At 38.9% G+C, this 26,093-nt stretch overlaps 1 protein-coding gene across 3 annotated transcripts in view; it reads left to right on the forward strand.

Annotated features, from left to right (window-relative positions):
* The window catches only part of SUPT3H (SPT3 homolog, SAGA and STAGA complex component), a 554,087-nt gene that overhangs the window by 432,047 nt on the left and 95,947 nt on the right, over window positions 1-26,093 (forward strand). For all 3 annotated transcript variants that reach the window (XM_039231173.1, XM_039231171.1, XM_039231172.1), the window contains exons 7-9: window positions 16,379-16,454; window positions 21,863-21,975; window positions 22,936-23,043. In XM_039231173.1, the coding sequence (XP_039087104.1) occupies window positions 16,379-16,454; window positions 21,863-21,975; window positions 22,936-23,043 (297 nt within the window). The remainder of the gene's footprint in view (window positions 1-16,378; window positions 16,455-21,862; window positions 21,976-22,935; window positions 23,044-26,093) is intronic.

The following is a 26,093-nucleotide window of genomic DNA, read 5'->3' on the forward strand; positions in this document are numbered from 1 at the left end:
GCTTATAATAGCTTTCAGCATATTTCTTACTTATTTTTAAAGGGCAGATATTCAGCTTCCATATGAATTACACAGCTGTTTGTACTTTTTGCAAAGTCCATTAGTATGTCTGGTTAGGTTTCTTGTATTAGACCTAATTCACTACAGAAAGGAGCATGTTGAGGGGAAGGTGTTTGAAGCCATAGTGATAGTGATCTTCCTACCCTTAAACCCTTTTTCTTTCTCCATCTATTATGAAAGTGCAGATTCTTAACAAATGTCACAGTATCTCTTCCGTTCAGTATCTCAAGGCCTCTTCATTTTCTAAATCCAGTGCCCTTCAGTGTGAGAAATGGGAGTCGTGGGGAAAGTCGAAGCAGTGGATTAAATGGCTACATCATTGCTGAGGGAGAAATGGTTCACACACTTTTTTACAGTTTTGAAATATCTGGCTGTTTTCCAAAAGTTAGGAACCTGCTGGCTTCACCCAACGACATCTCTTCTAGATCAGAATGTTTGCAAATAGACAAGACTGTCTTCCATCGTGAACTTGAACAGATTGTCTCGTCTCCTAAGTCATTAGGACCCATGGCTCTGACATGTTTCTAAACATTTTAAAACCCTCCCTCCAATACAGGATACACACAGAACCACAGAACCCCAGTGATATATTCTAGAAGTGAGAACTCGGCTGCAGTCAGAGGAAGCAACCCAACCTAGAGATTCCCTTCCTGTGTTAGGGGCAAGACCAAGACCTGAAGGGCCGGGATCCTGAGTCCGGGTCTGCATGCTCTTCACGAGGCATTCTAGTCTTCCTCTGATGATGCAGAATGGCCCCCATGATCACATGAGAACATTTCAGAGCTGTACGTTATTAAAACTCAGTTGTTACTGAGTTACTCTGTATATTTTGAATATAGAGACATTGAGTTGAAATCGTACTGGCCCTGTAACATACCCTGTCCATTCTGTTTCAGATACATCTTGACTGCCTTCTTATTTGGGTTTTGTTTGTATCTTTCTCACCAAAATAAAATGGTGTGTAAATGTAGAAAACTCTGGAGAATTTTGCAGTATTTGCAATTTTAAGTTTTTCATTATAAAGTGAAGATATAATGGCCTGCCTCTTTATGAAAATAAACTCTGCCCTTATTTATATCCATTGCTGAAGATATCTTCTGTTCCCTTCAAGTTCATAACTTGGGTTCACTTTAGCCCTCACCACCCCAGTCTGCCTCAATCACCTTTTCTTTCTTTGATGAAGTTTGAGATTGGTGGCTTTTCATTGGCTGTATCTAGGGTTCCAGTAAAGGATTCTCTGTTAGTAGAGAACAGATCAAAAGTAGTCCTCAGCCTGCCAGCCAGCATTCATGCAAAGTGCATAGACTAACACAGGCAAGGCAGCTAAGCACCCCTTGGAGTGAATCATTTGCCAAGTCCATTTTCATATCACTCACCTTCACTGATTTTCATGCTGACCCTAACATATGAAGAGATTAAATGCAACTAAATCAGTTTCTTCCTAGAGCACCTCAGTCATTTTTGGAGTTGGCTTAATATTCTTGGTTATTTGCTTGACTTATCTCCTGGAGGCACTCCATGAAGTCTAAAAATGTATAAAATGCATTTTTTAAAAATGTTGGTAAGTGTTGTGATGGGAAAGAATCCTTACTCTTAAGCCTCAGCTCTTATGACCGATAAAAATCAGGTCTGGAAATCAATATGATGGTTCACATAAATGTAATGACTTTTATACCCCAGTCATATACGAACATGATAGAGACAGCTACTTACCACCGATATCCTCTCTCTTCTTCCTTCATAATAAAACTTATTTGTGGCCATCCAGCTGCAATAACATGTTCCTCTTCTTAACTTGCAGCTGGATTTGATCGTATGGCTGAGATATGGCCAGTAAAATGTAAGCGGAAGTAATCTAACTACCCTGTTCATTTTCTTAAAACAGAAATACATTCATTTCTTTTCTTACCTTCCTACATTTGACCACTTTATGCAGAGGTAACATCTGGAGCTTTAGAAGCCATTCTGAATCATGAAGACAAAGCCACATTCTGCACATTGTTAGATGTCAGTTACTTCTCAATAAAAGGAATAAATAAGTTTTAAAATTGGAAAGAAAGAAAAAAAGCACAGCTAAGAAAAATGTCCGAGCAGAAGCTGGAGAAGACTGAAGCCCTCGTGACTTCAACAAGTGGTTGCATCAAGCCCGAGCCCCTCCTCTCCAGAATTCATTTATGTGAAAGAAAATACACTTCTGTCTTGCTTAAAGTAACTAATTTGGGATCAGACTGCATGCAGCAAAAAAACATCTTAACTCGTAAAACTTGTGACTTAGGCCCACAGGTCGATAAAATTGAGAATAAACTTCTAGAAAGTAATTAGTGTCTTACGATAGGCCTGGTCTATTCTTTTCCTTAAAAGTCATGCCGAGAACAAAGTGAGGGCTGATGGGGGATGAGCACTGGGTGTTATATGGAAATCAACTTGACAATAAACTATTTAAAAAATAAATAAATAAAGTGAATACACACATAAAAAAAAAAAAGTCGTAGATGGATGGCGTTTGCCAGTTCCAGTCCACGTGGCAGTGACTGGACTCCGTTTTGCCTGATGCTAGTAAACTTTAGGTTCTCTCATTCAGTGTCCAGGCTGTGCCAGTGAAATGAACTCAGAAGTTGTGAAACAAAATATCTTTATGCTTCATCATGAGAGCAGGTAATTCTTAGCTGTCATGTGAACTCATCACTTTTGCTGTGTCAAGGAAGCCGGTAAAAAGGTGGCTTGTCCTTGCCCTCTAAAACAGAGCCTCTGGTTGGGCTCTCGTGGTCCATCCCAAGCTCCACTATGTAAAAGCTAAGGCCTTTTACAGAGGACAGTAATTTTTTTTCCTTCTTGTCAGTTATTTCTCAGGTAACTGACAAAATCTCTCTCTTTTTTTTATATTGAAGGAATAGTGTGTCATGTGGCTGTGATTCTCAAAGAACTATCATATTTACAGGATGAGTGTTAATGTCTTAATGTATTTCAGCCTCAGTCTCCTATTCTTTAAAGAGTTTTGTTTATCTAAACTTCCCAACATCAAAAGATGGAAGAAATCACTCCACATTTATTAGTAGATTTCCTGTCTCTTAAAGTAGGAAAAAGGATTTGATTTTAGCTTTCTGTTGTTGTTGTTAATCAAAATATCCATCGTGGTACTTAAGAAATTAGAATGCTGTGCTATAGAAAATAAGTACCATCTGGGCTTTTTTTTTTTTCCTGCCCTCTAAAAATACTGCGCAAAGGAGGGCATGTAAAGTAACCAGGCATGCTTCATTCAACTACACTTATGGGACACCTGACGTGGTGCAGTAGGAGTATCACTTACAAGTTGTGTATAGGGGCGCCTGGGTGGCTTAGTCGGTTGAGCGTCCGACTTTCGCTTAGGTCATGATCTCGCGGTTCGTGGGTTCGAGCCCCGCGTCGGGCTCTGTGCTGACTGCCAGCTCAGAGCCTGGAGCCTGTTTCAGTCTGTGACTCCCTCTCTCTCTGACCCTCCCCTGCTCACGCTGTCTTTCTCTCTCTCTCCTAGAAATAAATAAAACATTAAAAAAAAAAATTAAAAAAGTTGTGTATAAATCAAAATTATAGTTTATTTCATCATCTTGTAAATGTATCAGGAAAGCACCAGTACTCAAGAATTCTAAGAGGATGGCCTTCGAGCTATGAAGAATTCTAATTTGTTATTTTAACAAGATCATATTCTCATCATTCATTTCTGTGTTGCCTATGTGATGTTTTTTTAATTCACCTACCTGCAGGCAATCTAGTTATGAACCCTGTTTTTCCACGACTGTCAGGTAACTTGGCTGCTCTTAAACTCACCAGCTCATTAAACTCTGTTCTCTCCACTCTCCCTTCACCCTGCTCCACCCATGTGGAGCCTTCTTCTTTCTTCCTCTTTGAAAGATGATGATCTTCCCAGACAGATGAGATCATGCTTATGTCACAATAATGTACTCCCTCTTAAAAGCTACAACCTAACAATATGTATGTGCACATGTGTGTGCGCGCATGTGCATGCACGCGCGCGCACACACACACACACACACACACACACACACATTACGTTATACATATCCTCAAGTGTTTGGCCAAACTGTTCGTTCCCCTGGCATCATTATCCTAATCAAGGATGTCAGTCATCACAAAAGATGATAAAGTCTTTATTATAGGATGACAAAGTATTTTTATCTTTTACGGAACTGTGGTATACCTGTCTTCTTCCCAATGTTCTCTTTAGACTGCATGGTTTTATAAACAGAGTACTGGCTTTGGAGTCAGACAGACCTAATCACAGTTCCACCCCTTACCTTGTGCAGAGAGTATCCTTGTTACCTTAGACAAATTACTTAATGTTTCCAAGTCTCAGATTGTTCAGCGGAAACTGCATCTCAGAACCGTTGGAAAAGATTTGTGGTGGCAGATGCAGTGGACCTAGCTCAGTGCCCAGCACTCACGAGTCATAGCTATCTTGGACAGAATCTTCTCTATAAAAATGTACAATACAGCTGAATTCCGATAGACAAACAAATGGAATGGAATTTAGATACAACCTTACTTTCATAATAACTACAGTCAGAACCAGCATATATGAAAGATCAAATGATTGGGCTATCTGTCTAACACTAACTGCTCTCCTCCAGCACAATGACTCTGAAAATGGAGCGTGTTTCTTACGAAGTCACTATGCAAAGTAGTTCCATAACACTTGTCCACCTACATCTTATTAAATAATTTATTCATGTCAGTATGTGTTCCTAGATCTTGTCAAAACTGCACATAGTTCAAATTTTAGGGTTTTTAGTTCTGTAAAATCTAAACCAGTTTCTTACTGGAGCCACTAAAGAACAGTTCAGGTAGAATATTCTAGATTATGTACATTTTATAGGTAGCTAGAATTGTAACATGTAGTAATGTACAGGGGTACCCTTTGGGTAATTTTACTTGGGTAAAACTTGAGTAATCCTGTCTATATTCAGAAAGAAAATGTTATATGTTAAGTAAGGAGTTTGGTTTTAGGAGTCCATGATACAGTGAAAAGAGTACTGGTTTGGAGGAGAAATCTTAAGTCTTTCTAGCAATATGTCCTGCCTTGATGAAAAGCCACAGAAACTCTCATCCAAGTACTAAACACATGACCCCACTTGGCTTCTCAGATCAGAAGGGATCAGGAGAGTTTGGGGTGGTGAGGCTGAGTGAAGAGTACACAGAATTCTCAGCACTAATGTTGCAGATTTTATGTAAATTAAAATTATTTCAAAACAAGTTTCCTTAAAAAGCCACAGAGGCAGCAAGCTTTAGCTTCTTTGTCTACAAAATGAAGACATCGATAATAGCTGATCTTCCCACCCATCAGGGTTGCAGAGAGAGCCAACGAGTAAGGCAGTCTACGCAAGACTCCGAAGTGCTGCTCTTTTGTGCTGTGAGTCTTCCTCCCTTGACTTTACCCACTTTACCACCTCTGATCTTCCCTTCTGTTGTCCTTCGCCTCTTTAAAGTTTTTGTGGTTACTTTAAGGTGAAACACTGCCTCACATCACGACGTTACTAAAAACAATTCTCTTTTCTTCATATTTCTACATAATCCATTCCACGCCCTCTGTGGCATGCCTTCTGTAAGCCTTCTGACTTAAGAGCTGGGCCTAATGGCCACTGACATTTAATCAAATAACAGTTAGAATACATTTACTTATGAGTAAAGGCTGATTAAAATTTGGGCACTGACATCTGAGGATGGGAATTTCATCATCAAATATCTTAACAGAAACCATTTTGTTAAATAACCATAATTATAGGTTTTACATTTATGATTCCAAGGGATTTCACTATTCTGCATTCTTTGAAGCCCAAGAGGCTGTCATGGTGTTCGGGCTGCTTGAAATACTGAATCTAAGTACAAACAGGGCTGCTTTAGGAGATTTGTCCCTCCCTCTAGTACTTCTTCAAAGATCTTGAAAGCACAATTACTTCAAAGATGATTTCTGGTCTGTTTATTTTTTAAATTCATTAGGTAGACTTTTTAAAGATAAGAATTGAAAATAGACCCTAATTTTCTGAGCGTGCAGACATTCCTGCTTTTTCCTGTTAAATATTTAGAAATGTTCATGTATTACATTGGAAACAAAAGCAATTTCAGTAGCTATGATTACTATATGACATTATAGCCATATTTGGTCAAGTCCATTGTTGGCTTGTTTTCAGTGATTAAAACTTGGCATACTCAGGACATCATTTTCTTCCTTTGTGTTGTGTTAACTCGTGCTTTCAGCTAAATCAGTCTCTGGCAGATTTCTATTGATGAACTTGTTCATTTCTGACTCATGAGAACAACTCAGCCAGTTATGAGAAAAGAAACTTCAGCTGTAAAATGATTAAGGGCATTCTCTGTAGGGAATAAACAATTTAATTTGTTTTGTTTTGTTTCTAATCTTCACTCAGATGGGTACCCAGTTGCAAAGGCCCATTTTTCCTCTATAATATAGTCCCTTGAGAATTTTCCACAGACGGGTGACTTCATTTCTTCACTGGTACACAATGTTAGAGATTCCATTATTCATCTTTTCATCATTTCATCTGTCTCCTTTATGAATTTTTAAAACATGGCGTGATTCAGATTTACTGTTAAAACATGTTTTTTGTTGTCCCCCTGTATTTCAGAGTTTGTTTACAGCAGTATTTTCCTTCAGTTGAAGATTCTTAAATGAATAATTTGACTGTCTTACTAAGCTGCCCTCTTAGAATGATTAAGGATTACTGTATGCATTGCCAATTTGTAAAATATCTTATAAACTGAGAGATGGAGACTATCAACATAAATTATAGATAATGAAGACTTTAAACTGGTCATTCTGATCCATCACTGAGTCAGGTAGTTCTGCTTCTAAGCCTTTCTGGCAGCAGTAGTGTGGCCTGGGGATAAGGAGGAGGGTCTTGTTCCCGTTGGGAGGTGAAGGCAGGGCCTGTCCCACCGGCTCAGGACGGCTAGATGCAGCAGCGTGTTTTGTGCTCCGTATTTTAGGAGCACTTTTCTTTCGTATGTGCCTCTCAGATAAACCTGTCAATTTTGCAACAGTCATGATATCAGAACCAAAGAGGGATTTGATAGAAATGACAAAGCACGATTCCATTTTTCAAAGATCACTCTGACTGATGCGTGGGGATTAGTGGTTCCTTCAGTATCGTGGTCTTCCTAGGAATCTCGTGTCAGAAACGGCCTCAGTTCTGAAACCAGATATATAAGCACAATGCCTGTTCCTTAAAGAGCAGATAGGATAGGAGAGCACAACTTCCTGTGATTATCTCATTGAGGAATATGAAGACAAGGAAAACTGGAGGACTGTAAGTCCGCTTCCCTCGCCTCTATCAAAGTATCTCTGCTTTCGGCAGTTTCATTTATGAGGATTCATAGGAAAAAGAGCGTAGACGTTGGAATAAACAGGCCTAGCTTGAGATTGTAGCAACCGTATATGTTGCGCAATCTTAGACAAATTGCCTAACATCTGAGCCATAGCTTCTTCATTTTAAAAATAACCATATCTGCCAATTGAGATTATTGGAAGAATTAAATGAGATAATGTAAAGGACCAAGCATGGCACCTGACACATAGCAGTGAGTCAACCAATGGTAGTCTTCTTCCTCTTAAACTCGTGGTTCTCCGTCGGGTGTGATTTTGCCCTGTAGGGGACATTTGGCAATATTTGGAGACATCTTGGTTTTCATAACCCAGGAAGTATTGGGCAGATGGTTGGCATCTAGTGGGTGAAAGTCAAGAATTTCCTAAACATCTTACAGTGCACAGGACAGTCCCCACAACAAAGAATCATTCAGCCCCAAATGTCAGTAGTGACAAGACTTGAGAAGCCTTGCCTTAGATATGTTAACCTTTCCATATATAGACTGTAGGAAAAATGTATATATTCAATTCCACCAATGTTTATGTAACACCTACTCTGTGTCCAGCTCGTTGGGGAGTTAGCAGTGAATAAAATAGGCATAGTCTCTGCCGCCAAGGAGCTTTGTATTCTAGTTGAGGAGAAATAGACAATCAACAAATAAATACACCTATTGTTGTGGCAGATGATAAATAGTAAGAGCTATGAAGAAAAGCGAAGCCAAGTAATAGAGAGAAACCTGCAGGGAGCTGCTCTTTTACATAAAGTGGTCACAAGCAGCTGCTCTATGAAGGGGACCTTTGAACAGAGACCCAAAGAAGTGAATGAGCAAACCAATAATGTGGGGTGAAGATAGAACAGAGATGTAGCAAATGCACAGGCTGCCGGATGAAAATGTGTTTGGCATTTTCAGGATAGGCGGAGTGGGGCTGGAACGTGGAGTAAGTGAGGAGGAGAGTGATGGGAAACGAGACCAGACAGGTGATACGGAACAAGACTGTGTAGGGATGTGTAGGCCATTCTGGGATTTTGACTTTTATTCTGTGGGTGATGAGACACCATGGGAAATTTTGATCATAAGCGGCATGAGCCGATTTCCATCTTTGAAAGGATCACTCTGGCTGTTGTGTGGTGAATGAACTGGCAGGGGTCGGGGAAGAACAGTGGTAGTAGGAAGACCCTGTAGGAGATTATTGCAGTAACCAGGGGAGATGATGATAATGATGGCTGGGACCAGAATTGTAGCAGCGAAGGTGGCAGTGGTGAAAAGTGGTTTATTCCAGATATATTTTGACGGTAGAGCTGATGGAACTTAGAGGGAAATAATGGACGAAGTAATACAAGATAAAAATTGTATTTCTACCTGCCAAAATTCTTATCAAGAAAACTTAGATGTATCCCATAGTAGCAACAAGAGAAGATACCAAGTGGGGCCTTTCCTTGTTCCTTTAGACTTCCACATATCCCTGAAGAAGATGAGAGCCATGTTGCGCTGACAGGCTTCCTCCTTCAGAGGATTTTATTGTAAAGGTGCCAAACTTTCCCAGTGTGTAAACAAAGCCAGCCTCCATTCAATATGTGTGTTGGACTACCTGAGAGTTTGATCTTGCTAAATGAAAATGGAAAGGTCTCCAGCTCTAACTCAAGGTTAAAGAGAATAGATGAACTCCATTTTGTGCGATAGTGTCTTCACATGCACATTTTCCAGGCAGTGTTGTAAAATTTTATCTAAGTAGCCAAAATATTTAACTACCTTAAATCCTTCATATTTGCTAGACTCTAGAGCTGTGTCAACTTATCTGGATGTTACATAAACCAATGAGAGATTTTAGGAATGTTTTTCAGAATACCTAAAGAGCTTGTACGTACTCATTTAGTATGTTCACTTTGGGTATACAGCCAGATAAAAGCCACAAAAAGGGGTTACAGCATCCTCAATCAGGAAAGTAAAAAAGAGGTCAGTCTTCTTCTATTACTTCAAAGAACTAGTTTGGGCAGAAACTCACATAGCTTTTTAGATTATTTGCCAACTTAGTTATTACAGAGCATGTATACAGTTTCGGGGGAAACATTAGCAAGAATTAGTGCTAACACTGCATGAGGACTTACAGCTAAACGTGGAATTGTGTGGTTGTGTGCTGCTTGATTATTAGGGAAAAAAATGTTTCTCTTAGCACACGTTTTATCCCAGGACAGGAAATAATATATTGTTGGTAATTTTCCCCACTACTAGCTTCATAAATTCAGATTCAAAAATTTTAGACATTCAACCAATTTTAAAAGCACTATTTAAATAACAACTGTATTTTCCCAGTATAACCAATTCATGCTCATTCTTGATAGTTTAGGATATATGCAAAAGAGAAAACTATAGTCACATTAATTAATATATCTAGACCCATAGAGTACAAACACCCCCCCAAAATTCTATACTTTGAAACAACTCTGTTATGAACTACTATCACAATATCCTTTTGTGTATTTCTCATTCATTGATGCTTTGTACTCGCTAGGAATTACTCACGTATTTTTAGCTCAAAATTCCTTTTAAATCCCTTGAATGTTCTCCTAAGTCTATAGCTGCTTCTTTAAGAAACTTCGTGTGATTACTGTAATATATTCTTAATACCTTGGACACACAAAATTGATGTATTATGAAAATCATGCTGGGAGAACAAATTAGCACCAATGGAAATTTTTATTTTTTAAGCTATGAAATAGAAAGTATACTGTATTTTTATTCAGTTATATAGTTCCGAGACAATCAGGATTTTGAGTTGGCTCCCTAAATAATTCAGTAACATTCTCCTTTCTCCCTCTCACTCACACTCACTCTGCGAGAACATGTATCCACATCTGTGCTGTTTCCCTGTGATTTTCTGCCTCTTGAGTAGCTGCTTCAATTTTGTGTGTGTGTGTGGACATTTACTTAATGACCTCCAGTAGGTCAAACAAAGTTAACTCAAGAGGAATTTCTTTACATTTAAATTCTCTTTAGTTTTAAAAATATTTGTTCTTACTGTAGTTCGTCTAAAGAAAAGTTAAAACATTACTGAAATGTGTAACTGAAAAAGTAAAAGTTACTAGTAATGCTACCCCAGAGATAAATACGACTAAAATATAATGTACATGATTCCAGACATCCGCACGTGTGTGTGTTTTAATCATAAATGGGATCGAGATACATTCAATCCAGTTCTCAACTTGCTTTTTTCAGTTAATACATTCTCGCAGCTAAGTCCTTTGAGGGGAAACAAAAGTAGAACACACAGAAAATGCAGGGAGGGGTGTAATATTGTCCCAGAGAACAAATGTTTGAGAAGAGAAATCAGTGTGACCTGGGGGCCTCAGGGAAAACTTCCTAGAGGAAGTGGAGCCTATGCTGAAGGAGAAGGAGCTAAATACCATTTGAAAAAGGGGGAGATGGACAGCACAGTCATGGCGGAGGGGCACGGGACAGCAGCATGACAGATGGGACAAAGGGTGACCTGAGTACAACAAAGATGTTAGGTTTTAGCGAGAATAATGCCTGCCTATAAAGAATGAACCAGATCATAGCTGCATTTGGAAGCCATGCATTTGAGCTTGAATTTGATGCAGTGAGTGATCAGCTGAGAGCTATTGTTTGAATTTATGAGGCAGAAGCATGAAAGTGGTGTGGGGATAGAGGAGAGCCTGCTGTGGTAGGTCTTGCTATGTGCCAAAGCCTTTTCTCCATGTTTTTATTTATAGTTGCTGTACCCAGTTGGGTTGGGAAAATTAAAATATTTGGGAGGAACCAGCCAGGAACGAGTTGCAGTACTCTAGGCCTAAAATGATGAGCTTTGCACTTGGGTGAAGAGGTAAGGAAAATCTACCAGATGGTTTGAAGGAGACTCACTTGACTCCTGGGCAGGAGGACCCACTAAATTACAAACTAATCCAGGGAGCACAGTGAGCACTCAGGTGGGTACCTGGTTGACTGCAGCAATCTAGGTAAACCCTTTAACCTTCCTGAACCTCCCTTTCTTTACCTAGAGTGAATGAAGGATATGGTGTCTAAGTGTCTTTAGCATTCTGTGGTGTTTACTGATCTATTCGTATCATTCTGCAGATGAACCACAGCATACATGAACACGCATGTGCCTTCCATAATCTGTGCGTTTTCACATTGCTTGATGCTACCACCAACCGTGCCGTTTGCGGTTTTCAAGTTCAGCAACCAATTCCTGTTTAACATGAGGTAGTTGGTAGATTACTGTTGGCACTTTGCCATTTCCATGCAGAAAGGATTTTGGGTTTCAATCGTAAGACTTCTAAGAGTAATCAAAGTAAGATTTAAAAAAAAAAAATCCGAGGTGGAAGTGAGAGCAGATAAACTTTCATCTTGATTTAAAAGTTATGTTCTGTGATTTTGTATCATGGGAGAAAGATAAATGTCATGTGTCTTGAGAAGCCACCAAGAGATATGCCAGCACATAGTTTCTCTAACCTTCCTGGATGCTTCAGTGAAAGCATGCAGAGAATTTAAATGAAACTGTATGCTGCATAAGTAATCCAGCCTCATGCCTCAAACGGGTATAGACAGGGGCAAATGGTGATCGTCACTGCTGAAAATATTTTTCCAAGACCCAAGCAGTTTCATGCTAATTGAAATGAGAACTCTTCACTGAAAATTTAAATTAACAGATGTATACTCAGAGTCTGTTTTGTTCAAGGTGTTGAACATAGGAATCATACTAGGTACTGCATCTGTAGGGGTATTTGCTTCCCTGTTTTCATTTAGGTAGGACCCAAGAAAATGAGTTCATCTGGCATGGAATTCTGCCTTCTGAGTCTGCTTTACAATAACCAGAAAAAGCTGTAACTTCTTGGTAGTGAGATGAATGACTATTAGCATAACTATGCTCTCTTACCTTTTTAAAGAGCCATTCCAGTGAAATTTTAAAATATTGTTGCGTGCTTGGAAAATGTTAGGAATAATTCTTCCAAAGGTGATTTTTTCCATGTATGCCCCTATATGGTAATACTTTGCTAGATTGTAATACTAGTAAGATTTAATTTCTTAAAAATCGTCTAGTATGTACCATAAACCAAGGACTGGGTAGAATTGACAGACTAAGTAGAAAACAAATTGGACTTGCAGATACATGAGCATGACTAATCCACTGATGACCTTACGTCCATGTGGCAGTCTGAGATCAGGAGAACATTGTGTAATTTGAGAATATCCAGTATGAATAAAAGCTATGATTAACCTGCCGTGATTATTCAGTGATATACTTAACACTCGGTCATCTAGGACCCAAGTTTTACTTACTAGCTTTACCCACTATATGCTTAAAAAAATTTTTTTTTTTACTTCTCTGAAAAAAAAGATTTTTTTTACTTCTCTAAATCTCAGTGTCCTCAACTGTAAAATGGAGTTTTTACAACTGTTTATTTTACAGGCCATTGTGCTGCTCTCTGTAAAGAATAAGCATTGTTTTTCTGAGCATGTTGTTCTACAGGGCTTCTGATTTTCCCCCTTGCATGTTTTCCAGAGATTCCCTACAGTACCAGGAATAGAAAAGGAACTACCAGTGTGCACTCAAAGCATGGATTGTAATGCGTGATCTGAATAGAGGCAAAAGGGAAAGTGGAGTTAGGACATTACAGAAAATAGGAGTTAACCCTATTTAACCAGTAGGCCAATGACTTGACTTTTTTTATGGGACTTGGGCTTTAAAAAACCACCTGCCCTCTCTGCAATTTGGACAACTTGATTACACATATTCACAGTGCCTGATTTTAGATCAGGCAACAGGGATTTTTATGCATTTCTTTTGCCTCCATCCATCCATCCGCCTGCCTGCCCGCCCATGCAGCTAGCCAGCAACATTTACAGGGACCAAGGTAAATCCAGGCTAAACACTGACCAATGCTGAGATTAGAGAAGTAAAACGTAGTTACTATCTTTAAAGAACACAGAGCCTATGACGGTTAAATATTTACTACTTTTGCCAATTTTAAGGTGACAGCATATAGACCGGAGATAATATAATCAGATGCTGAGTGATTTGGACCCTTTTATAAGGCCACATTTGTCCCTTTCTTTCAATTATTTGAAATAATTCATGGGGAAGAAAGAGGAGTAAACGAAAATTAGCATGATGAGCATATCTGAATCACCCTCAACATCCTCGACTGCCAGGGTCTCTGATTTCATTTTGAGCTCACTTGCGAATAGCACACCTGCACTGTGTCATATAACATTCAAGGACATTGGTATTAGTACAACTGCTTCCCAACCTCTTTCATGTCATGACACACACTAGAAAATGATCTTTTTATGCCACACTGAGGTAAATGGACAAGGCAGCTTACAGCCAGATACTGGCCTGGGGGTTCTGCTGTCTCAGCCTCCTGCACATTTAGAAGGTTGAGGGGAAAACGGTATGTGTCCGCACATGATATGGCTTAGTAAGAGATGTATAGACTTTAAAGGATTCCAAAGAAAAATAATTAGAGCAAAAACATTACTGTAGGTTGGAGGCAACTTCTTATAACGAGAATAGGCCAGCTCAGGAATTGGCAGTCTGGGCCTCCAGTACTAACTTGATCACCTTTGGCAAAGCACTTCTCTCTGAGCCTCAATTTCCTTCTCTTAAAAATGAGGGGTGGTTGAACAAGATGAACTTGAAGTCATCCTCTATCTCTGATACACCGTGGTTTTGTAGTGCCTGTGCATCTTTGCTATCACGTCAGCTGCTCTTCCCTGAGCGTTTGCTGTATACTGGACATTTAGTCAGTGGCTTCCTGCTCACATCCAAGGGCCAGCTTCATGGGGCTCTACTGCTTCAGTGTTAGAGGAATTGAAATCAAACCCAAGGTACTTTATGAAGAAAAGACGAGAGACACTGAATCAGGTATCTGAAAGGAATCGAAGCTAGCTCTAAGAGTTGAAAGTCCTGTAGTGTCTTTTAAATGTAGTTCGAGATCTTACATCAAATACCTCACTTGACTAAAGCTGGCCGCCTGAGCCTCTTAGGATAAGTTTTCCTAACTTCCGTTTCCAGAAATACATATTCAGATATATCAACCATGGTAAACATCTACACAGAAGCCAAATCTCAGTTGTCCAGTTCGGTGGAAGAAAAGTTAGTATTAAGAATCCCAGTAGGAATTTTCTTTTTCCATTATTCATCTAAGTCCTTTCTGTTTAGCATGTATCGGGCGGATGAGGCTGCGTAGCCAGAGAACAGCAGAGAAGAGGAGACATATAGGAATACATAGATAATCAAGGACTAGCCACATCATGGCGATGATGGTCATTTGCCCTGATTGTAGACTAAAATGATAGCATTTGTTCATTTCACGGAGGTTTCATTGTTTAATTATCGTGTGTCAGAAATTCTCTAGGAGCTGGAAATAACAAATGTAAGAGATTCCTGCTATAGTCAGACACGGACAGACAGACATTAATGATAACAGTGTGAGCCTTAGAACCTGTTTTTTAATAAACACCTTAGTAACTGATGTGTTGTGTTCAAAAGTCTCTCTTATTTCCTACTGTCCATTGGCAAACATTTAGTGAGTCACGTGTCAGATACCCTAAAAAGAAGGACAAAACTATATCATGCATTCACATATCAAAGAATACTTCACCCAACAACATATCCTTAAGGAAACATGGTGTTTCAGATAGGTGCAAGAGGACCCTAATGCACACAAGGTACATAATGTGTGCACAGTGTTTACTATTACATGTTCAAAAAGGGTACTTGAACCTAGAAGGTAAATAAAGAAGTCTGGGTGTGTCAGCACATAGGCATGTTTGCATGTATGGGATCGGGAGAGATTTGGAAGGAAAGAAGAGAAGGAAGGAGTAGAAAAAAAGAAACAAGGGGAAAAACGTCAGTGGTCTTAGAAGGAACCACAGTAGCTAGTAAATTTTACCTTAACTCCCACCACCCCATCTGTCTTTTCTATATTGAGCAGCAGCTACTGCACCGTCATTCATTCCATCAACAGATATATCATCAGAATTCAGTTGACCACTACTCAAATCAGACAAAATGAAAAAACAATAATTTCAGTTTTAAAAAAATATGAAAATATCCAGACGTTAGCAGTGGTACTTATATACTCCAGCGGTGATAAAGAAAACTTGCTGAGAGTCCTTCCACAGCAGAAAAAAAATTAAAATCTCAGGGAATTTTTTTCCTTTACTGGCCAGAATCTCATTCCAAGAAGTACCAGCCTGTCTCATTTCAAAATGCTTCCCTTGCCAAGGAAGCGGAAGCGGTCATATTCTTTCCCACCGAACTATGGGTGAATTATAATTATCCTACCTCTTGTGGGACAATGAAGCAGCAAACATCTGCTATACTGAACCAAAAACCCACGAATGAAACTCTACCAAACTGTGAATCATACCTGGACTCAGATTAAAGGTTTTGTGTTGTGTTTACCTTTTTCTTTATTTTCTTTGCAGTTTAAAATACGGATTTGTTAGCTCTGGCTCCATGTTCTGAGGGAAAATATATGGATTCCATTCATTGACTCCAAGTTTAACATTGCAAATCCCCAGCCTTACGGCAGAAGATGGGCGATAATGATTAACAGTTTTTCTGCTTAATTTGGTATCATCTCCTCACAGTTCTTCCTTAAAAGGATGGTGACTCAGAAAATTTAGAAGTACACAATCTTCGAAGTACAATCCTTTAGTTTTTTTTTTTCCCTTCAGCTATAATGACAATAACAGAGGAGAAGAAAATGGTACTTTAAACTTCCAAAAGACACAAGCTTCAAAACTACTTACTGTTTCTTAACATAACTTTATGTATCGTGATATTTATGGTGGTACTAAACTGTTTACTTAAAGTCAGGAAAGAAAAATGGAATTTCGTTTCTGCGTTTTAGCCAAGAAAACATAGATAGTGGTCTGCTTGCTCTGAAACGTTGTGTGTCTTTTTATCTGTTAGAGAGCAGAAAGACAAACTCGAATTATGGATTCAGCTCAATATGCAGAATTCTGTGAAAGTCGACAATTAAGTTTCTGTAAGTAAATGTTTAATTTTGCTTCATTATATGTTTAAGAGATTATATGTTGCAGATATACTAAAGTATGATGCCATCTTCATTCCTTAGAAATTGGTGAATTTAATATATGCATAGTTATAACTGTGACAGAAACAGCCCCTCCATTGTAGGGGAGTTTATAAAAGATTTTACCCCACTCTACTATTTTGTCATTAATAGTCTTGAGGTTTTAAAGGGTGCTGTTAATACACAAAGAGCCATGTAAATTATTCACATTGAGTCAGAAAAACCTCCATTTTTTTTAACATTCCCACTCTTAAGTTCTTTTCCAGTTTCTTAGTCATATTTACACTAGTGTTGCTGATTGTACTTGACCCATAATGGACTGTAGTCACACAGTCATGACATTTAAAAGCCCCTAATATTAATAAATACCAGGCTTTCCATTTATTTATGCATACTCATGTTACCACAGAGGGGCAGATCAATAGTCTCTTCCATATTTGTCCGTAACCCCCTGCTGTAACAAGCATTCAGTGTTAGCCAAATTCACTAGTGCATGCTCTTGTAACACCGATAACCTAGTGATAAAGTTAGTACTGTTCCATTGTTGCACACAAGCTAACTAAAAGCACAGAAAGCCTCGTGATGACTAAGACTCTCAGGGGAAAGGTCAAAGAGCAAGTGTGATGAAAAGTCCAGTTAAAACTCTGACAAAATAGCACATGACCCTGGTCTGAGGGACTAGAGACACAATGGTGTCTTTAAACTGTTCTGTGGTCATATAACAATGCATTTGATTTGAAGAAAGAAAATGAGAGCTTCATTTGTAGATCATAAAGTGCAAATAAATGACACATTTCAAATAGTGCCCCATGTAAATGTCAGTAAAATATAGGAAAACATGTTTTGGAAGCTTTTTTTCCCCTAACTAAATATACTTTGCAGTCTGACTAACAGCTTGGCATCATACATCTGTGAAGCATTAAGTAAATGACACTTCAGATCATGGCAATTTCAGCAAATGAGAGGTTTTTGTATTGTAATTTTTAGGTTTAAAAATGGCATTCAGGTCTCTTATAAGTATAAATCTCCAGTTTATAAAGTAACATTTAGTGCTATTGAACTATTTTTTAAAATCATATTTTAAATTTAATTCACTTAAAGGAACAGAAGTGCTATTTCCCACTAAAACAGATAGATAGCCACGAAAATGTCCTAATACAAACTGTGTTTGAAAATCAGATTTTTAACAACTCAGTGTTTTGTTTGTAACTCAGTAATTAAGTATAATACATCAAATATGAATAGTTTCCCTTTCTATAGAAAATAATTAGAGTTTAAACAGTCTGTTATGCTTAATATTTTTCAAGAAGATGGATTTGGACATTTAACAATATTTTTTCATATGATGCCCATAGGTGCTTCATTATAAAACCTTAGTGGAAGACTATTTTATATGCCAGAATGCTGTGGTGGGAAATGCTTAGTCCAAGTGGGTCAGCAAATTCAGAACTAATACCCACACTGGTCAGAATGGTAGACTCTTTTCATTTTTCCCCTTGTGATAAGTCACCAGGATATAGGAATTGTGATCCAGTTGTATGTTCTTCTTAAATATTTGATCTTGACATTCACTGATTGGGACTACTGGTGCATTTTTAAATTAACAAGTATAACTTTTTAGCCTGAAGGTAAGTTGCAGAATGAGATACTGAGCAAATTCACCTATACTTTTGTTTTTGTGTTTATATAAGTTAGATAGTCCTTTTCCTTAAAGTCTTTTAAAATCTGATATGAATATCAATTCACAAAGCTTAAGTTTAGTTATAAGCTGGTAAATCTTTTTTCCAAGCCTTTCCTTTCAACCTTTTGTTTCATATGTGAATTTTGTTAACAAGTATGCAGATTTTCTTTTTAGTCCATCTGAGAATCTCCTTGTATTTTAATTGATGATCTTAACTAATGTGTGTTTACTTATACACTTGGGTTTATATGCTGTTGTTGTGCTTTAAATTAACTGTGCTTTTTTATTTGCTTTTCCTTCTCCTTTTCATTGTTCTCTTGGATTAATTAGATTTTCTTCATTCCATTTTTCCTCAGTTTGTATAATGTATATTCTGTTATTCTAGTTGCTATCCTTAATTTTTTCATATGCATCCTTGTCTTAAATTTTTAAAGTTGGTCATTAGTAAACATTCCGTCTCAGCCTAATTTTGTTTTTCCCAAGGTTCTGTAAGAGCTTACAGCACTCATTTTTGTCTTAAAAATGCTTTATTTTGCCCGCATACTTAAATGGTAGTTTGGTCGAGTAGGAAATTGTGGGCTAGTAGTTATTTGTTCAAACAGGATGGTGTTGTCTTTTAGTTGGTAAGGAGTCCCTGTCCACTTGTCCTATGTTTTCCCTGTCAGAAAAACTCAGAGAATGAAGGTCTGATCTCCCAGCCCCCTGGTGTATGGGGAGATGAACAGGTGGGCAGTCTGTGGCTGCTCAGTATATATGTACAGAAGGAAAGGAAGAAAGAACCTCTACTAGAAAAGATTCCAGGGGTGACGATGACCTCTGAGAAGGATTACTTTCATTTAATCCAAGTAGCAGTCATTTTAAAGAGACTGAAGTTGCAGAAAAATTTCTTCAGAGTGGAATGAGCATTAGAGGGGGTGCTAAGGGACGGATCAGCATGGAAGGACTCAGAGAGGATTGGGATAGAAATAAGGAGATAAGTACGCAGGGATGGGAGAATGGGATACCGAGAGAAACTTGAATTTTTCTGGTGATCAGTGATGAGAAAGATAAAACGTGTATGAAAATTCACTAATCTTAAATTTCCCTTATGAACTTATAGAAAGTTGTTTTAATTCCAGCACAGGCCAAAAAACCGGGTAGTGTCAGAAGACTGATAATCCTAGGCACTTCCGACCTTTGTTCAGGATTCTGTTGAAATTGTTGATCAGTTTCCACGATTACCCTTTCTCCTGATGTACTGAGAAGAGGGGTAAAAGTGAAGGACCTCATTCATTCTGGCGCCCCCCACCTCTCGATGGAAACAAACTGTCATGACTGGGAGCATGTGTGCCTCTTCTGCTGCACATGGTGTTTCCCAGCAATAATCATGGGAAGGTCTGTCTCTGAAGCCGTCCTCCAGCTGACAGGGAGGGAATTATCTCAGGGCATCTTCACCTGTTGTTGGAATAGCAGTAACCCACAGTGGTTTTATGGGACCTCTGTATACCTTTTTGATGGAGAAGAGTTGAGACCCTACCCTTTAAAGAAGTATCTTTCTTTCATTTGTTCATTCATTTTTTTTCTAGAAATATTTATTGTAAGTCTGCTGATGCCAGGCAGTATTTGCATTCTAGGTGCTGGGGATACAAGGGTGGACACATGGCCCTTATCCCTGCATTCTATAGCTTAAAATCTAGCGAGGAAGCTACCAGTGCTGCTGCTTAGGTGGACACATCTGATGGAATACTGAGAGTTATCCCTTCCCTCTCTTAAATCGCTTAGCGCATAGTCACAAAATACCTGTTTCTGTGTTCTTAACAACCTGTCAAAGGGAGAAGTGAGTATGGTACATTTTATTGATTTTGCCAAATTGCTGCCTGTTAACTTTAACTTCAGAAGTATTCCACAGATGTTACACAAGTGTTTGGGAGCTATTGCAGCTCGCTAGTTAGATGGAATGTTGCATGTCAGAGAGTAGGGGGAAGATTGGTTACTTTGGGGAGATAGTTTTAAGAGGATTATCATAATTCTGCCACAGTTGACAGCTTTGGACATACACTTTGATAGCAAGACTTCATGTCTTCTGTGATTTATTTAAAAGAAAACTCTTCTGTATGTGGAATCCATGAAGCTCGTATCAGTAAGGATCCAAACATCATGCTTTCAGTGACTGTTAAGGGCTTTGTGGGACCAGATTAACCAAAAGAAAAATCAGCAGAAATTGCTAAAAACATCATTATGTTGTAGATAAGATAAAATCTTTACCATCACTCTCTTCCCTGTTGATTACTGTTTGAATTAGTAATATCTAATAAAGGCCCTACATTAGGTAAGACTCTGCCTAGCACTGTGGCAGTTTAGAGATATTTACCGGAAGGTTCCACATGCTCTTAGTACCATTAGGTATGCAGAGAGACCTGATGCATGCTGTTTGCCTGCAAAAAATCTTCTAAGACAGTTTCAGAAATGATACGCAGACATGAAAGGGTATCTGATGATATAAGTGTTCAGTAATTGACTCTGTGGGGAAGTACACAATACAGGCAGTATTTGTGTGAGTGAAGAAGAGAAGTGGGATGCCATTCCGTGGAGGGAAAGGAGCCAGGGTGAACACAGAGAGGGTTAGACTCCAGGCCAGGTAGCATTTCAGTAGGCAATAGTATAAAGACAGGTTGAAATCAGTCTGGAGGGTTTGGAAAGTCAGGCTTAGGAACTGGGACATCTTTCAACAGTAGCCAAATTATAGAAAGAGTGTAAATATCCATCAACTGATGAATGGATCAAGAAGTTGTGATTTATGGAATGGAATACTACTTGGCAGTGAGAAAGAATGAAATCTGGCCATTTGTAGTAACATGGATAGATCTGGAGAGTATTATGCTAAGTGAAATATGTCAGGCAGAGAAAGATAGACACCATATGTTTTCACTCATATGTGGATCTTGAGAAACTTAACAGAGGACCCTTGGGAGAGGGGAAGGGGGAAAAAGTTATAAACAGAGAAGGAGGGAGACAAGCCATAAGAGACTCTTAAATACAGAAAACAAACTGAGGGTTGATGGGGGTAAGGAAGAGGGGGAAATGGGTGATGGGCATGGAGGAGGGCACTTTGGGGATGAGCACTGAGTGTTATGTGGAAACTAATTTGACAATAAACTATTTGTAAAAAAAAAAAAAAAAAGAATTTGGACATCTTTGTAATCAGGAAAATGTAACTGCAGGCATAAACTTTTTCTACTTTATTCTGAATTTGTGACATTGAGCCTGATCCAGTAATAGACATTACAAATACAGTTTCTGTACATTCCTTTTTTTTTTTTTAATCACAGGTTCTTTCTTGCAGGAATTTCTTTCCCCAAGCATAAATTAAAGTTACAATCAAGCAGCCCCTTTGACTGTTGTTAAAACATGAGCTATGGCCAGTGATGACTTATTCTGACACTGTGAGAAGGTCTGAACATTAAGTCATCCCATGCACTGTGTTATGTAGTACGCATATAAAATGGAAAGACCCAAATACGTAAGGAATTTCTTGGGGCTTGACTATCTCGACACTAATAAAACTTTGAGAATACAGCGTTTTAGATGCATTATTTTCCAAATGTAATTTTCAAGAGCCATTTTCATTTTGTGATAGTAACATGAAGTATGAAAACACTTTAAAAATTAACTTTTCAATACTTGTTTTTTTGATGGCTAGCCAAAAAAGCCTCCAAATTTCGAGATTGGTTGGACTGCAGCAGTATGGAGATAAAACCCAATGTTGTCGCTATGGAAATTTTAGCGTATTTAGCATATGAAACTGTGGCACAGGTAAGCATTCCAATATCTGTCATAGCAGGCCATGCATGACTGTTCTCTCCTAATCCCATCCATGATCAGGCTTCCCACCCACTACTCTTCTGGGAACAAGAATAGCCATGAGTTTTATCCTATGACAGTCTTATCATTTTCCGAAATTTTGTTCAGTTCTATTTCCTTGTATCCTCAGCTCTGGTGGTGGATGTTAGGCCAAAAGTGACTGTTTGTTGCAACTTGATCCTAACCACAAGTGGTATCCCTGCATATTTTTTCTCAACATTGAATTCTAAGTACACATCTACCTTGTTTAGAGGTTATTTTTGAGCTTTGAAAAATACCTTTCTAGATATGTATTGTCTACTGAGTGCTTGCCAAAACGTGAATCCAGAATCAAAGCATGGTCCTTTGACCACAAGCATCAGCTTCTTAAGGCTGCTTGTTTAAAATGTTAACCCAGAGGGGTGCCGGGGGAGCTCAGCCAAAGCATCCAACTCTTGATTTCAGCTCAGGTCATGATCTCACAGGTCATGAGATTGAGCCCCGTGTCAGGCCTCTGTGCTGACAGCACGGAGCCTACTTGGGATTCTTCCTCTGCCTCTCTCTCTGCTCCTCCCCAACCCCTCAAAATAAAGAAATTTTTAAAAAAGAAAATAAAATGTAACCCAGAGCATACCTACCAAATTCGAAACTCAGTATCTAGAGCCCAGAAATCTCTATTTTAAAGTGCTTCCATAGTGATTATTAAATAAAATTTGAGAACCACTCTCCTGGGAAGTCAGAATATCGTTTCTAGTCATGGGTAGGTCCATTTATCACTCAATGAAAGCATATGCTCCTGGGCACAATACAGATTTTTAGGCAGACTATATGATCAATAACATTTGGAGTAGGTTGCTTTTGGTTTTGCCACTTGAGTGACATTGGTGATTCTTTCCATCTGCGTAACTTCTTTTTATTATTCCAATCTTCTAGTTAGTGGACCTGGCTCTTCTTGTGAGGCAGGACATGGTAACCAAGGCAGGAGACCCCTTCAGCCATGCCATTTCTGCAACCTTCATTCAGTATCACAGCTCTGCTGAGGTGAGTAGCAAACAGTCTGTCTTTGACACATCTACGGATGTTCCTCGTGTCTGGTGTTGATGGTAGCTTTCAGTCAGGAATCTGAACACACTCAGCATTCAAAGATTTTCTGAGTTCCTACTATGTTCCAGGCCCTCACAAGCCACGTAATACAATTATTTGTTCATCTTTTTATTGCCTTGTCTCACTTCCCTAGCCCTGCAGTGGAGGAAGGATAGTTGCAGACCTCACCTCATTTCCATGGGAAGTGAACAGCTGGTTTGGGCAATTGAACAATGTTGAGAAGATTTCTTGATTTCTCTGTGCCTTGGAAATGAAAGAATCACTATTATTAACGTCCTGATAATTCCCAACATTTACTGATAATTTTACTTCCCATTTATCAATCCAGCTCTAAACTTGATTTAAAGAAGCATGGCTCCACTTATTCTCTTTGTTCAGATTGGCCCTGTGATGTGAGGATCACATCCTTTCTGAACCAGTTTATGTGGCCAAGACCCCCACTTAGGGGACCATAAAATCTTCTTGCCAAACATTAAGACATTGTGCAATAACTGTGTACCACTCTTAGTATGAAAGAGATTCTCTGTAAGCAGCATGTGCCTACAAACCAGAAATGTAGTATCATCTACGGAATGAATTTGCTAATATATACCAGCATAAACAGCAATTTCAGATAATTCAATCTAATAACCATAGAGAAGGCAGCAGGGAAGTCAGGTTGACATCTACGTGTATAATTATGAAGTGAGCTTTAGATCAAGTTGGATGAAATATATAATAACCTGAAAATGGCTAAGGCCCTTTGAGAAGTTGGCAAAAACTATAAACCCTGTCTCCATCAGCACATTCACAAATTTCGTCTACAATTCAGGGTGTTTAGAGACCCTCTGAAACCATTCGATGGATCTACAGGATCTATGAACCCTATGGACCTCAAGTTTAAGCATCTCTGCTCAAGGGTACTTAGAAAATATATAAGTATATATGCCTATGTATCTTACTATAAGTCAAAAGTTTGACATCTTTTTATGCCCCTTGGGGAATCAGATTGGCTTGGAATCCTAGTAGAAATTAAAGTGTTTATGCCCATTACAAATCTTTTTTTTTTTCTTAGAAAAGATCATATATCATTATCAATCATCATACTTTAAGGTCCCTAAAGCTTACTCAGTTGATTAAACACTTTGTTTTCTTTATGTTACAAACCCAAATTACGATGTCAAAGAACACCCTTTAAAAATATCTTTGGTACATGTTCACTTTATGAATATGTGCATAAGTATGCTTTTCATTAACATCAGACAAATTTGTTGTAACATTTCTAATTGAAGAAATTTACAGTGAACATAACAAGCCTAGTTTTCCCTTAACATTCAAGGGATTGCTTGCATGGCTAGGAAAGCTCTTTATTTCCCTTCTTTCTTGGTTCTCCAGGGTGGCCAGGCCGCCCTGGGCAACCACTCAGCAACCACAGCTGCTGCTCCCAGCTACCCAGCAGTTAAGAAAAATGGCCTGTGTGTGCTGGGTTTCCCGGGCTCTCTGGGAGGCGGGAGCAGGAGTGTCGGAAAGCATCCTGACTAAATATGTTAGGAAAGCCTCAAGCGTTTCCCTGGCCTTCCAGACACCCCTCCTCCTGTGCCACTGGTGGTCAAAATGAACATTCAGAGGGACTGGAAATCTTCCTGCCCTTTATTACCTGACAAAACACAGAGAATGGCCACTCTAAAGGAGGACTCTTACTCATCCTCGTTACAAACCAGCAACCAACATCAAGGACCTGCCTTAAAGGGCTTTACCGCATTGGGTACAAAGAGGAACCCCAAAGACTGGTATGATCTGTGTTCTGTAAAGCAAACAAGGAAATAAAGAACAAGCAAACAGACAATTCGAGATAACATATGCTAATTTCCAAATGAGTGCCATAGACCGGAAGTGCGGAGGTAAAAGCAATCCCGGACTGCAAAGACTTCAGAGAGGAGGCTTGTGTTGAGGGAAGACAGGACTTTGACAATGGTAAAAGTGGGGAGAATACTGTAGGCCTCAGAGGCAGCATAGGTATAATTGTAGAAGGGAAAAACAAAGCTGATTAAAATATTCAAGCAAAGGATTTATTGAAGAGGAGGAGGTGGAGGAGGAGGAGGAAGTCAGATTAGAAAATTAAGCCTTAAGGGACACCTGGGTGGCTCAGTCAGTTAAGCGTCTGACTCCGGCTCAGGTCATGATCTCACAGTTCGTGGGTTCGAGCCCCGTGTTGGGCTCTGTGCTGACAGCTCAGAGCCTGGAGCCTGTTTCAGATTCTGTATCTCCCTCTATCTGACCCTCCCCTACTCACGCTGTCTCTCTCTCTCTCTCTCTCTCTCTCTCTCTCTCTCTCTCTCTCTCTCAGAAATAAAACATTTAAAAAAAAATTTTTTAAAGAAAATTAAGCCTTAGGCTCTTTCTTAGAGTTAAGGAAGAGTTGAAGGTTTCTTGGCTCCTAAAGGGCAGTGAGTTCAAATGGGTGTTTTAAGAAGATCCTAATGGAGGTGCTACATGCTTTGGATTGGATTCGGAAGCTCCCAAGGCATGGAATTAATACATAATACATTCTATTTTAATGACTATCATTCTTAAAATCTAGGCTTATAAGGAACCAAGCTTGTTAAGCTTGGGTTCTCAGATTAGCACACATTTAATATGAACTGAAGTTAATTTTTAGTATTGTTTGAACATATGGTTTATGATGCCACGCCGTGATCTCTAGGAGTTACCTTGTTTTGCCTAAGAACAACTTATGCAAAATCAGCTTTATTCCTTCTTGTTTGATAATGTTACTAAGCAGGCAAATCAACGAGAGACTTTTGAAACCAATACGTGCATTTCAGCCCAATGTTTTACAACATTTAGCTTAATTTTTTTAAATAGAGGGAAGTGTAGGCCAGCAGATAGTATGGTTAGTATAGATGGTAGGATAAGGAAGATGTGGATTCATAACACCATATATGAAAAAAACTTCCAGGCCTTTATTGGCCTCTAAATTTCTTAGGAGCTAATATTGTAATGTTACT

The sequence above is a fragment of the Hyaena hyaena genome, unplaced genomic scaffold (assembly GCF_003009895.1).
Source record: "Hyaena hyaena isolate Hyena2069 unplaced genomic scaffold, ASM300989v1 scaffold_55, whole genome shotgun sequence".
NCBI classification, from domain to species: Eukaryota; Metazoa; Chordata; class Mammalia; order Carnivora; family Hyaenidae; genus Hyaena; species Hyaena hyaena.